This window comes from Archocentrus centrarchus, chromosome 16 (genome assembly GCF_007364275.1).
Source record: "Archocentrus centrarchus isolate MPI-CPG fArcCen1 chromosome 16, fArcCen1, whole genome shotgun sequence".
NCBI lineage: Eukaryota > Metazoa > Chordata > Actinopteri > Cichliformes > Cichlidae > Archocentrus > Archocentrus centrarchus.
Genome location: NC_044361.1, coordinates 12,250,641 through 12,264,743, shown reverse-complemented (window position 1 = coordinate 12,264,743; position 14,103 = coordinate 12,250,641). Strand labels below are relative to the sequence as shown.

Below are 14,103 nucleotides of genomic sequence, written 5' to 3'. Positions count from 1 at the left end.
AAAATCATTATTTTATGTCTCTGTAATGGTTAATCCACTAGTATGCACACGTTTTTAATTACATTACATTTTTAAAGCTAAAATATAATTATTGTTGTTATTCATGAATTTTCAAATTAACTGTTTTACAAAAAAGTAAAGCACTTTATTTATTTATTTATTGTTATTATTTTTTTTTTTTTGGTTATGAAGCCAAATTATAATTATTTACTTTCTCAACAGAAAAATTAGTTTTAGTGGTTGAATGTTGTGCTTGATTGTGCTTGATTCACCAGCACACTGAACTTCTCTGAGAAGTCCAGTGTGCCGGCTCAAATTTGGGTGTAAAAATGTGAAATCCTTTTAGTGAATTTAGTAAATTTTGTCAGATTTCTAAAATATTTGGGGGGGGGGGGGGGGGGGGGGGGGTTATGACAGGTGGTCTAATAAATTTGCTAAGTACTGTATATATATATATATGTACGCCATACATGATTAACTACAGCTAAATCATCTCACATTCATGAACACAATCTTACTAAAAACAAGGAGTGATACTGTGGCAGATCACCACCTATAATCTGCCAGCTCTTTTACAACATGTTGAAATATGTAAAACTCAACAGGTTTAATTCTACTAAAACAGGTGAAATTAATGTTAGAGTTTCATACAGCAGAGTGTGACTTAAACACCTTTAAGGTCTATGTCGAACACTTAGTGTTGCAAGGATCACCTGGCGTGAAAAGCTGATGGTAACCGACAAGTGGGAACATGGTTAGAGCGCCGAGCATGGAGCCCAGCTGCACTACAGCTCCACACCACACGAGGGCACTGTGGCCTTCATCTCTCAGGATCACCCCAATGATGACTTTCACATACGACAGCGAGAGGACAAACAGGATCCAGGCCAGCTCCTGCAACAGAGAACAGGTCAGTATTGTGTATTAAACTGCATACATGCACTGCTGTAAGTAATAAGCAGGACCTCAGAATGTCCTGGTTGGATTTCAGTGGCTGGGAACCACAGAGCAAACACTGAATTAATTTGGCATTTCCTTTTTTCTGGTTTGTTCTGCAATTTACTTCACTTAATTCTTTTAGCAGTCAACATAATTTTACTATTTAGTACTTCATACTCTGGAAAAGGCACTATTGACAGCATTACACAAGCTATTACAGGATATAAATATTTCTACCTCTGTGATAAGACTAGGTGGTGCCTGTGCTAGTGCACAAAAATAATGTACTCTTTCGAGTGTTTGAGTCAGTTCATTCAGTTGACTTTTATAGCAGTTCTATCACATCATCAAGTCAGATGAGGCTAACTTGACTAGACATAACATTTGAAATCTGCCAGTCACACTACACACCTTACTCACAGGAAATCTCAGAAACACTAAGTGAGTATGACATGTGGGTGGTGCCTTCATTCTTTTGTAAGTTGCAAGGCAGAGCATGACATCTGAAATGTTCTTCTACAAACAAAGTAAGTACATGTAAGAGAATAAAGAGTCTTACTATGACTACAGCTCCATATGTACTGTGGACAAGCAAAGGACATGGACTCAGAGCAGCCATGCCCATAATGTAGGCTCCAAATCCAGTCCCAAAAATGGTCAAAACCCCCATGAAGACAAGAGATCTGAGGGGGAAACACATTTATAAGTTCATTTCTTGGATGTAGGATCTTGTTTTCTTCTTTTTTCTTAAATAAACTTAGCACAAAAAGTAAGGAAATTAGTGTTTGAGTATTTCTGTTGTAACAGTGCCTTTGGCAATGAATCTTATACTGTTGGAAAGCCTGAAAATTGCATTTGTGGGTTGAGCAACAGAGTTGAGTATGTGAGTTGAAAAACTTGCCAAATCTTCTCTGCTAGTGCCAGACAGGGTATTCTGCTACTGACTCTTGGTTGGAGCTGCTAATACTCCAGGTGCTGTCATCATTCAAGGCAAATGTGCAGAAAGATTTTGAGATGAGATTCTGGAACCAGTGGCTATCCAATATCTCCAAAGTCTGGAACCAAACTCTATCCTCCAAGTGCGGGTTTATCAAATTCTTCCACTCCAGAATTTGGGAGTGGAGAGGATGGAATGGCCTGCCTGCAGTCCTGACCTCAACCCCACTAAACACTTGTAGGATCAGCTTGGGTGTGCTTTTCGTGCCAGAGTGACATTGGCAGACTTGCGACAATTGCTGGTTGAGGAATGGGATGCCATCCCACAGCTGTGTGTGACCAGCATGAGGAGGAGGTGCCTTCTTGTCTTGTTTCTTTTGACCTAAATCATCCAATCTAATAGATGACTCCAGACAAGAGTCAGTATCAGAATAAGCTGTTTGGAATTGACAGAGAAGATCTGGTTTTTCATGGGCATTCAAGTTTTTCATGGGCGCAACTCACATACACACTTTTGCTGCTCAACCCACAAATGCGGCACCATGTAAGGGGAACAAAACAGGCTGTCCAACAGTATAAGATTTATTGCCAAGAACCATTGTTGCAGCAAATAAATAATCAACCAAAAATAAATTTGATTACTTTTTGTGCTGCTTATATTATATTATTTGATAATTACTGTAATTTTTCTTTAGCCCACCTTATTGGTATAAACATGGCGATGAAGCAAGCCACAGGGTTGGCAACAGCTCCCATTGTGGCAGCTAGATGGTAGGCCTTGTTCCCATAAGGCATGCATGAGTAGGATTGCACTGAAGGCAACACTCCATTGGTGAGAGCATTGACCCAAGCCAGTACGACAAAGATGAACACCACCTCACAGATACTATATGTCCCCCTCCCAAAAGAGCTCCTAGGTTCCTTCTTGCCAGCTTCCAAGGGGCTGATCATGGGCTTTTGCTCTGGTGTTTGGGCATTCAGAGACAGGCCTTGCTCTCTCTTCTCACGGTCAAGTTCCCCACTGAAGTATCGTTCACTTTTTCTCTCCCGAGCCACAGCTGGGTGGTGGTTGAGTAGGACGAAAGCTATCAGGCACACGACCATCATGGCACTGAGGAATACGAAGAAGACCTGGGCAGAGAATTTAGCGGGAAGGTAGATGGCCTTTAGCTCTCCAATGTCAGTTATATTGGAATTATTAGCTCTTGTGTCACCAGCCAAAGTGGCATTTTCACAGTGAACTACACCAACACCTTGAATAAGGGCCACTAGTCCAGGCACCAGACCACTGAGGCCTTCACCTACGAAATATGTAGTGAGATATTGTGGACACAACCTCATCATGAAAGGAAGAAAGGTAACAGATGAAGTGCAGTCCACCACAGAAAGCAGGAAACTTAACATCAACAGTGGCACACTATGCAGTGAGCCCCCGAAGGTCACTGTGTACTTCCAAAAAAAAGCCAGCAGGAATGTAGCGAGGATACCCAACCCTACAATGCAGTAGATGACCGGCCGCTCATCTAGCACCCCTGGGCGGAAGTGGTGCATGAGGGTAATGAAGAGAGGGCCTATGTTGGCCATTTGGATGAGGACTGTGAGGTAGGAGGGCAGAAGCCAGCCCTCTGGAATTTCAGGTACAATCAAGGGGAGCTCCACCCACATCCCATTGATGGCCACCCAGGAGCCCATTCCGAAGAGGCACGCCAACACATGAGTCAGTAGTGACATGATGTATGCAGAAGTGAGGTAAGGCAGCAAATGAAGAGGTACAAAATCTGAAACATACAGAACATAAGCATGACTGATTAGTGAAATTTAAATCAATCGTAAAATTTCAGGGAAAAAAATGATAATGATTATTATGGGTATTTTCCATACATTTGCTGGATTATTGTTTTATTTACATTTACGCACAAATGATCTGAAGTGAACTGAGTTGTAGAGTGTATCTTTTTTTTTTAAAATAGCAATCAGTTTAAGAGGCTTCATCACCTGAGAGAGGAACTTGGCAACTTAATGAATCTTTTTTTGTGAGAATGAAAACATTTCACTGGAAACCAGGAAGATCGTGTCGTTTGGATAAAATAGTTTACAGTGATGTGGGGCTGAGCTACAGTGGAGCTTTGAGCAAAATTTCAGCTTGTTACCATTTTCAGTATGACAATACTGACAAGCAGATGTTCAGCATGTCATGTTCACCACTGAGATAGAAGAACATTTACTTTTGAATATCTCTTCGTTTTGCTGTTGGTCTCTTTGGACAGCAAATGCTTTTTATGGTATGCCTCTCATGGTGGTGACATTTCTGTAATCTCTTCCTGATTGGGTATAGTGTATAGTATATAGAGTATAGTGTATTGTGTGAATTGCTTATTTTTATTTTTATTCTTCTTATTTATATGTGTGTGTATATATGGTTGCAGGTACAAAATACATTTCACTGTGTATTTTACTGTGTATAACTGTGCATGTGATGAATAAACACTATCTTATCTTATCTCTGATTGTAGATATATGCAAGTCATGGTTACTTGCAGAATTTTGATCAAACTGCCTGCTCATAGGCTAAAAATGTTGGGGCCAGCCAGTTGTGGACAAAGTGTTAGTGATTTTTCTTTTTCTGATGGTCTTAGAAAGCTCTTTAGAAACCGATGTCGATGACACATTAAAGCAGAGCTAATAGCAAAGAGAACACGAATCTGTGTGCCTGGCAATGGCTATACATGCCTTTATTTCATCACGCCTTGATTATTGTGATTCGTTATTCTTTTGCTTGAGCAAATGATCCCTGGATTGCTTACAGCACTCTCTCCTCAAGCACTCTCCCCAGGTCTGGCTCTAGGGTGGGGTCCCAGTGACCAAATCCCAGGCAATGTAAACTGTTCTCTTGATCTTTCTATCACAAGGGTCATCTGAATTGCTCTTCTTCTGGCCCCTTAGCTGGGACTAATTTGCCTTGGGAGACCATACCTGGAGGCAGACCCCCCTGGACAACAGAGCCCCTGGGACACACAAACCCATCCACCATGATAAGGCAGCGATTGGCGGTCCGTTGTGGTGAGTGCAAAAGCGAAGCTGTCAATTTACCGATCAATCTACATTCCTACCCTCACCTGTGGTCACGAGCTTTGGGTAGTCACTGAAAGAAGACTGTGGATACAAGTGGTGAAAATGAGGTTCTTCTGAAGGGTGGCTTGCCTCTTCCTAAGAGAAAGGGTGAAGGGTGCAGTCATTCAGGAGGGGCTCAGAGTAGAGCAACTCTTCCACATTGAAAGGAACCAGTTGCGGTGGTTTATGTATCTGACTAGGATGGCTCCTGGGTGCCTCTTGGGTAAGGTGTTCTCCGGGGTAGGCACAGGACAGGCTGGAGAGATTATATCTCTCAGCTGGCCTGGGAATGCCTCGATGCTCCCCTGAATAAGCTGAAGGAGGTGGCTGGCGAGAAGGAGGTCTGGGTTTCTTTGCTTAGGCTGCTGCCCCTGTGACTCAGCCCCCGGATAAGCAGAAAAAAATGGATGGATGGATGGATGGATGGAGGGACTTCATTAGAGCTCTTCATGGTCAGATGCCTCCCTATGTTAGTGAACAATTACTTTACATTCATTGTGGCTCCAAAGAACTTGCTTTCACTGGACCTGGTTCTAATCATTAGCACCTAACCTGGAACTCCTGAATTTTGATTTTAATATGCAGTGCATTTATATCTTCATTAATTTAAATGACCAGACTCACACTTAATTACAGTTTTATTTGCCATTTGATAGCAGCTTTATAAAGGCACCATTTCAGTGAGGAGCCACTGACCTTCACAGTGTTTGTCTTCTCATGCTACTTCTTCCATCCTTCTCACATGTGCTGTCTAGAAATGGATGCCTGACCTTTTGCACAGTGGCACAGTGTTCCCATAAAAACACCATGTGATTTTGACATAAACATATTTAATAAAAAGAAATAACTGTTAAACAATGTAATAAAACTAAATCTTGATAATGACTATGAAGTATTTGGGTCAATTTCAAATATAACACAACAGCACAACAACCTATGTGTTCAGTATATCACTCCGAACTTAACTCTAAATATAATATGTTAATCAGTAGCAAATAATTTCTCTCACCTCAGGTTAACACTATTCTACTTCCTGATTTTTAGGATCACAATCTGTAATTTAAACATTATTGATTGGCTTTGTATGCATTGTAATACAATATTTTGTTACCTTTTAATGATGGAGGGAAGCAGCTGGACTACAGAACAGAGCAGATGGACTGAAACACTGGAGGCTTTAGGTTCTAAGATAACTTGGCAATCATGAGCCCTTACTTCCGTCATACATGAGTTCTATGCTGTTATCAGTCAACCAAATCCATCATCCTACCTGGTGCAGAACACAAGAAGAAACGGCTCTCACCTTGACCACTCTGCTTCCAAAAACGTTCACTCTTCACTGATTAGACTTTTTTTTTTCAGTTACATCTGCTGCAATTGTGTGTGTCTGTGCATGCCCTGCCCTTTTCTAATCTCTCCTCACATACACACACACCCACACACACAGGCTTAGATTCTGCTTCCGCGTCTCTGTCTGCTGCACTTGACCGGGGAGGGACTGCACAGCCGCACATGTCCTCTGCCGCCATGACAGTTAGATCGAGACAGCCATGCTCTCTCTCTCTCTCTCTCTCTTTTTCAGGGGCAGAAGGGGGAAGTGCCAGTGAGAAGAACTCCTCCCTTTTTTTCTCTCCCCCAACCAGCTTAGGACTTTATGGTCTGCCCTCCTTTAAACACACAGGCAGCAGTGCGACTGAGAAGAGTAAAGCTGCATGAAGCCTTTGGCTTCACACGCACAGTTATAGTATATTACATATCGCTTATATTATATATAGTTAACTCCACACAGCTGGAGTTTCATTCTACTCCTCTGTAATTCCTCATGGCTGTTTCACAATCACAGATGGTGTAGATGCAATGATGCAATTTGAGAAGACCAGTTTGACCAGTTAACATGACACTGCAGTTTAGATTTGCAATTTGAATACATTGAAATATTCCTAAAATACGACAGGGCCAAATGAATGGGTCAGTGTTCCACTACTGCACAGCAGTACACATCTGCACACAGATACTTTGGTGATCCTTGGACCTGCATCATATTTTCTAATAATCTACAGTCTGATGATTTCACAAAGTAAGACAGAAACTGATACAAATCAGCTAAAAGGTTGTTTTAGCTAAAAAAAACAAAAAAAAAAAAGTTTATTTTCAAGGTTGTCACCTTGAAATCTTGAAAGCTGATGTTATATAGTAGACATCAACCAAGTGTTTCATGTAATATGATTTATTCAAGATTTCCCTGTTGCTGACATGATTTAAACACTTTTTAAATACTGCAAATCATTTTGCTGAGTATTGTTGGAAAAGTGCATTAGTATTTCAAGCCTGCAATTTAAAGATGTCTCAAAATTTCATATTCTGCAGTCTTATATAAGCAGTTGGTAAAGATGGACTAAAATCTGCTAAGCTATAGCATAAGCCTTATTTATTTAAAACAAAATAATTTTTGCTTTGTTTATAATATTTGTAATAAATCCATCCTTTCATCTCTCACCCGTTCACAAAACTCAAACACACTATAAACTAATGAAAGAAACTGCTTTTCATTAATCACATTAAACCCATTTATCATTCAGAATTACAGAAGAAACCACCTACCTGCTTTGTGGGAATACAAGCACAGGGTCAGTGTTGGTGAAAGGTTGCACAAATGCAGTGTTGCTGTATCTGCTCCGATGCGTAACGGTTCAGTGGCTTTCTGATATACTGTCTGTAGAGTATGCATGCAATGCAAGTTGTGGGCTTTGTACTTTACAAGTCTGGGTCTTAGAATCTGTGTCATGTGACCGCTGAGGGCTGAGCCAGGGGTTCAGTTTGGGAACTAAAGTCCTTAGCAGTAAAAATAGGTTGATAAAGGGAATAAAGGCACAGGCAGGAAAGAAATTATAGAGAAAGGTGCGGAAAAGACAACTTAAATATTGAAGGCTATAAAACCTCCGGCTACATTATTACATGAACGTGAAGTTACTCCCAATTAGGTAGAGTGAATGTTGGCTCTAGCCAACCAGAAGATGACTTTGGACAGTTTCTGAGTGGGTGATTTGTTGGGGTCAGTCTAGCTTTTGTTCAGCACAAATTCCAGCTCGAGTGAACCCTGCTGAGTACCAACGTCACTGAATGGCATTTAATTTGAGTGCCCTCGCACCCACCTCAGCACTGACTGGTACTATATTTTCCCTTCCTGAAAATGAAATTCTTTGTTAATGACAATTTTACAAAACAAATTACTTTTGATAGCTGTTAATTCTAAATAAGAAATTCTTTCCTCTCCCTAAAATGCTCTTCTAACCTCCATCTGTTTGCCTGTCCCAAAAGACATAACGTGTTACCATTTCTTTAGTTAAGGGATGGAGACTAAGCGATGGTTAAGGGTCACCTGATCCAGCCCTAACTATAAGTTTGATCAAAAAGGAAAGTTTTAAGCCTAACCTTAAAAATAGAGGGGGGGGGGGGGGGGCTGTTGAGCAAGCTATGGAGTAGGACGCTTTAAAGTTTAGCTCTGCAGAACTATTGCATAATTAAGTATATTAAAGGCTCTTTTTACGCTATCTTATAAGTGGAAAAGCGCTATAAACAGTACAGAAACATTGCTATCGGGAAACAATGGCAAACAAAGGCGGCAAAGGACGACAAACAACTGCAGCAACACCGAGGCCTGATGCACGGTCTGCCTCCTCGACCTCTGGTGGAAAACGTGATAGCGATGTCGACGTTCCTACCGGGCCTCACGACGTTGAGGGCATAAAACGGGACCTGTTGCTGTCTCTGCGGGCGGATTTCGTCTCCATGATGAAAACAGAGGTCAGAGCAGTTTTGGAAAGTGAAATGGCAGTGATTCAAACAGAGGTATGGGCACTGCGAGTAGGCTTTGAGGACTTCAAAACAGCGATGAAAACGGATCTAGCATCGCTTAGTAACACCCTCGGTGAAGCTGAACGGAGCCTAACAGCCTGCTCCGATGACATTGAGTCACTTAAACAAGAAGTTAAGCGGCTGGGAGCACTACAGAACAAATGTGAAGATCTTGAGTCCAGATCCAGAAGAAATAATATCAGGATTGTTGGTGTTCCAGAGGGCCCCGACAGCTGCTCCCCCTCATCCGTTTCTAACCTACTGCAGGAGGCTCTTGATCTAGCCGATGCGCCGCTGATTGACAGGTCCCACAGATCCCTACAACCAGTGCCAAAGACAGGACAGCGACCAAGAACCATAATAGCACGCCTCCACTACTACAGTGACTGCGTCAAGATTCTGCGCCTCGCTAGAGAAAAGCAGAGGCTTAAGGTGAACAGCATGATAATCTCCATCTTCCCTGACTATACAGCCCGGGTAGCCAAAGCCCGAGCTGCATTCAACACCATCAAACAGCAGCTTAGGGGCCTGGATGGGGTCCGCTTCGGCATCTCTCACCCGGCTAGGCTCCGCATAACTTACAACGGCAAGGAGAACTTCTTCTCTTCCCCAGAAGAAGCCCAGAGCTACGTCTCGCAGTTCATCACTCCGTATGCAGCTCGGTCGGGTGGACCGGTAACTTCGTAATTACTGACGGTGTTTGTTAACAGGATGATTACATTGTGACCAGAGACTTCTATTCAAGAGTATAGTTCCCTGGCTTTCTCTGCTTTCAATTATTATCACCTACTTTGTGGCTTTTTCACTCATTCTTATTATTTCACCCAAGAGTGCCTTTATGTTATTTTAAATATTGTTCTGCAGGCCACGTTCAGGCTGTGTTTTCCCGTGCAACATGCACTTTCCAGGTGCTTTTTCCTCCCCGGGTTGGAGGTTAGTGCGATCTTCCAGAGGGTGAGAGATCAGCATAGGGGTAGTAGTCTGGGGCTTCTCCCCTTTTTTTTTTGTTTTTTTTTCACCTTCTTCTTTGTGTGCGTTTTTTTTTTTGTTTTTTTTTTCTCTCTTTATCTGTTCTACAACAAGAATATGCAGGGGCTTCAATTCATTCATTAATTCAAAACCCATACCATATCAGTACTATCTACCAAATGTAAATATATCATGAAGACATCAGGCACTAGTCCACCAGGCTCTATCCAGTTTACCAGCTGGAATATTAAAGGGATTAATCATCCTATGAAACGCAGTAGAGTTTTTACACACCTTAAATCTCTAAGATCAGATATTATTTTTTTACAAGAAACTCACCTGCGTAGTTGCGAACACTCGAAATTGAGCAGAAATTGGATTGGGCAGATTTTTTCTTCAAAATATGAGCATAGATCTAGAGGCACAGCCATACTGATCAGAAAAGAAATCCCTTTTGTTGCAACTTCTGTTATTGCTGATGATAATGGCAGATTCATAATTGTTGCTGGCAAACTCCTTGGCTTACAAATTGTCTTAGCTAACATTTATGGTCCAAACTGGGACAATCCACAGTTCTTCTCCCGCTTTATAGCTAAACTGCCCGACCTTCACTCTCATCATCTGATCTTGGGAGGAGACTTCAATTGTGTGTTACACCCAGGATTAGATAAATCTAGACCTAGACCAGACAGCCCAACTTCCAAATCTGGTAAGGTTCTTCTGTCATTTATTGATCAATATAAGCTGACAGACCCATGGAGGAAAAACAACCCTACAACTAAACAATATTCATTTTTCTCAACAGCCCACCAGTCATATTCACGCATTGATTTCTTTTTGCTTGACAGCAGATCTTTTCATCTTGTGAAGGACTGCCAATATCATAACATTGTTATTTCTGACCACAGTCCAGTCCAGCTAGATATGTGTTTCCCGAACTGCACTGCTCCACAACGTACTTGGCGTTTCGATCCAGTGTTGCTGTCCAGTAATGAATTCATAAAATTTTTGAACACTCAAATCGATGTTTTTCTGGACACTAACTTGACCCCAGGAATGCCGTGTGCTACGGTATGGGAATCTCTGAAGGCTTTCCTTCGAGGCCAGATAATTTCCTATTCAGCCTACGAGAAAAGGAAACGGTCGAGCCGTCTTTCAGAGTTATCTATGCAAATAGCTGATATTGATAAAAAATTATCTATTAACCACAAGCCGGAACTATATAAAGAGCGACTCTTGCTGCAAACAGAATTTGACAATTTGTCAATCAAGCATACAGAACAGCTTCTATTCAAATCCAAACAAATATTCTATGAACATGGTGATAAAGCAAATAAACTTCTCTCCCATCAACTTAAACAAACAACAGCTAATAATCCTATCCCAGAGATCCGCGTGGCACCCAATATGACCTCTACCAACCCCAAAACTATTAATGATTGCTTCAGGCAGTTTTATTTAAATTTATATTCTTCAGAGACCAATGCAGGTATATCCGAGATTAATTCTTTTTTTAAACCAGATAGAGATTCCAAAGATTGACCTTGAAGCCCTTAAAACTATTGAAGCTCCAATAACATCTCAAGAAATTATTAATGCCATTAACTCCATGAAAAGTGGCAAAGCATCTAGCCCCGATGGGTTCCCCATTGAGTTTTTTAAAACTTTTGCATCTAGACTCACTCCTCTATTATATTCCGTCTATCAGGAAGCATTGCTTCTTCAGAAACTGCCAAAAAAAATGATGCAAGCTGTTATCTCTGTCCTTCATAAAAAAGATAAGGATCCTCTAGAATGCAGTGCCTATCGGCCAATTAGCATTCTTTGCTCTGACTACAAGATTCTCACAAAAATACTTGCACAGCGTATGGTGACGGTGATTCCAAAAATTATTGCTCCGGATCAAACAGGTTTCACACAAGGTCGACAGTCTTTCTATAACATGCGCAGACTACTTAATGTGATCTATGCCTCTCACTCCAAAGTTCATGCAGAAATTGTGCTCTCTCTGGATGCAGAGAAAGCTTTTGATCGCATCGAATGGAATTATCTTTTTTCAGTCTTAGACAGATTCGGTTTTGGCCCATCATTTATATCCTGGATCAGGCTGCTCTATGCCTCTCCTACTGCGTCGGTTCATACCAACTTTGAATGCTCTAATTACTTTAGTCTTCATCGTGGTGTTAGACAAGGCTGCAGTCTATCCCCTTACTTATTCAATATCGCAATTGAACCACTAGCCATAGCCCTTAGAGCCAACAACAAAATTGCACGGATTTTAAGAGGCGACTCTTGCCACAAAGTTTCTCTTTATGCAGACGACCTACTTCTTTACATAACTGACCCAACAAACTCCTTACCATGGCTCATAGACTTATTACATAGTTTTGGCCAGCTTTCTGGATATAAACTTAACTTTTCTAAAAGTCTCCTATTTCCAGTCAATCAGTTGGCCCAAGGTCTTAACTACGACAATGTTCCTTTCAAATTAGAATCAAATTCATTTAAGTATTTGGGTATCACTGTGACACATTCATACAAGGACTTATACATCCATAATTTTAAGAAGGTGGCAGATAACACCAAGCTAGAATTAAGAAAATGGTCATCCTTGCCAATCTCTCTTGCAGGCAGGGTTAACATAATTAAAATGACAGTGCTCCCGCGTCTATTATATTTGTTTCAGATGATTCCCTTCTTTCTACCCAAATCCATGTTTAGAGATCTCGACAGCCACTTTTCTACTTTTATTTGGAATAAATTCACTCCTCGAACAAAAAGATCCACTTTGGAAATGCCCAGATTGAAGGGTGGTCTAGGATTGCCTAATTTTTTACATTATTATTGGGCAGTTAATATTGCAAAATTGCCTTATTGGATCGCAGCTTTCAAAGGGGAAAACGTTCCAATATGGGCTTACATGGAGACCCTTTCTAATCCTGCAGCCTGTCAGATATCCACTTTATGCTGCTCCCTTAAAGGTGTTACTATCAAGCATATTAATAATCCTGTGATTAAGAACTCACTCCGAATATGCCATCAGTTCAGAAAACATTTTGACCTCAAAACAACTTGCCTTCATATGCCACTGACACACAATCTCCTCTTTCACCCCTCTCAGATTGATGCAGCATTTCAGGTGTGGCATAACAGTGGCCTGGTCTTTTTTAATGATCTATTCATGAATGGCACCTTCGCATCATTTGAAACTCTCCAGCAGAGTAAGAATCTACCCAAGTCACATTTCTTTCGATACCTTCAAGTCCGTAGTTTTGCTAAATCACACTTCTCCTTTCCTACTATATTGGAGGAAAACACTCTAGATACCATTTTAGCTCAGGAACCAGAGTTTAAGGGCAATGTCGCAAAGATTTATAAAATTATTCAAAACAGCTCGCTGCCATCCCTTGATAAAACTAAGTTGGCCTGGGAGGAGGACCTACAAATTCCACTCACAGAGGAGGTGTGGTCAGATTCTCTACAACGTATCCATACTACATCCCTTTGTCTAAGACATTGCCTTCTTCAATTTAAAGTTCTGCATCGCTTGCACTACACTAGGCAAAAGCTGTCTAAGATTTATCCTGGTGCAGATCCAACCTGTATTAGATGTCATCTGAACCCCGCCTCCACTGGTCACATGTTCTGGGAATGTCCATCATTATCGCCGTTGTGGAATCGTATCTTTGATGTTTTTTCACAGATTTGCCACACCAAAATGAATCCTAATCCAACCATTGGTATTTTCGGAGTTTCAGATGAGAGTATTGTCATCACAAAGCCTCAGGCTAATTTTATTGCCTTTGCTTCACTACAAGCACGGAGGCTTATCCTTCGCCATTGGAAGTCAAAAGCACCTCCATCATTTTCTGAATGGGTTCGGGAGGTGCTCTCCTTAATTCCATTAGAAAAACTCAGATACAACAGGAACAAATCCCGTCAGAAGTTTAAAGACACCCTTTCATTGAGTGTGTTCTTACACTCTCCCTCACTTAGTCATAGTAAAATTGCTCTCAAGGCACAACTTACATGTTATTATCCAGGAGTACGGACCAGATACTTTTTACTCTTAAGCCTGTTTTTGCATATAGTATGCTAAGTGTCACTGAATCACTTTCCATTATACTGAATGGCTGTCACTGTAACCCTGCAGTCAGTAGTTATTTATTTATTTATCTATTTATTTATTTATTTATTATTTTTGTTTTGTTTTGGTTTTTTTTTGTTTTTTTTTGGTTTTTTGGGGGGGTTTTTTGTCCTTGTGTTCCTGGGGTGAAGAGTGTTGTTCTGGGG

The 14,103-nt window shown here is 41.0% G+C and overlaps 1 protein-coding gene across 4 annotated transcripts; it reads right to left on the bottom strand.

Moving 5' to 3' along the window:
- Window positions 1–405: 405 nt before the first annotated feature.
- Window positions 406–7,726, bottom strand: slc52a3-2b (solute carrier family 52 member 3-2b). Of its 4 annotated transcripts, none has more exons than XM_030748857.1 (4): window positions 7,588–7,726; window positions 2,576–3,653; window positions 1,499–1,622; window positions 406–894 (listed from the first exon to the last, which is right to left on the bottom strand). In XM_030748857.1, the coding sequence occupies exons 1-4, from the start codon at window positions 7,712–7,714 to the stop codon at window positions 682–684; spliced, it is 1,542 nt and encodes a 513-aa protein (XP_030604717.1). In that variant the 5' UTR covers window positions 7,715–7,726; the 3' UTR covers window positions 406–681. The 4 variants fall into 4 exon arrangements, with proteins under 4 accessions (XP_030604717.1, XP_030604719.1, XP_030604718.1 ...); XM_030748859.1 differs by lacking the exon at window positions 7,588–7,726 and adding an exon at window positions 6,257–6,529; XM_030748858.1 differs by lacking the exon at window positions 7,588–7,726 and adding an exon at window positions 6,290–6,529.
- Between the last annotated feature and the right edge of the window lie 6,377 nt (window positions 7,727–14,103).

Excerpts from the sequence above, each read along its gene's own strand:
- slc52a3-2b (XM_030748857.1), bottom strand. The coding sequence starts at position 7,714 with ATGCATACTCTACAGACAGTATATCAGAAAGCCACTGAACCGTTACGC. Across the intron at positions 1,623-2,575 it reads GCCATGTTTATACCAATAAG|ATCTCTTGTCTTCATGGGGG; the intron begins GTGGGCTAAAGA and ends TTTCCCCCTCAG. Across the intron at positions 895-1,498 it reads CATATGGAGCTGTAGTCATA|GAGCTGGCCTGGATCCTGTT; the intron begins GTAAGACTCTTT and ends TCTCTGTTGCAG.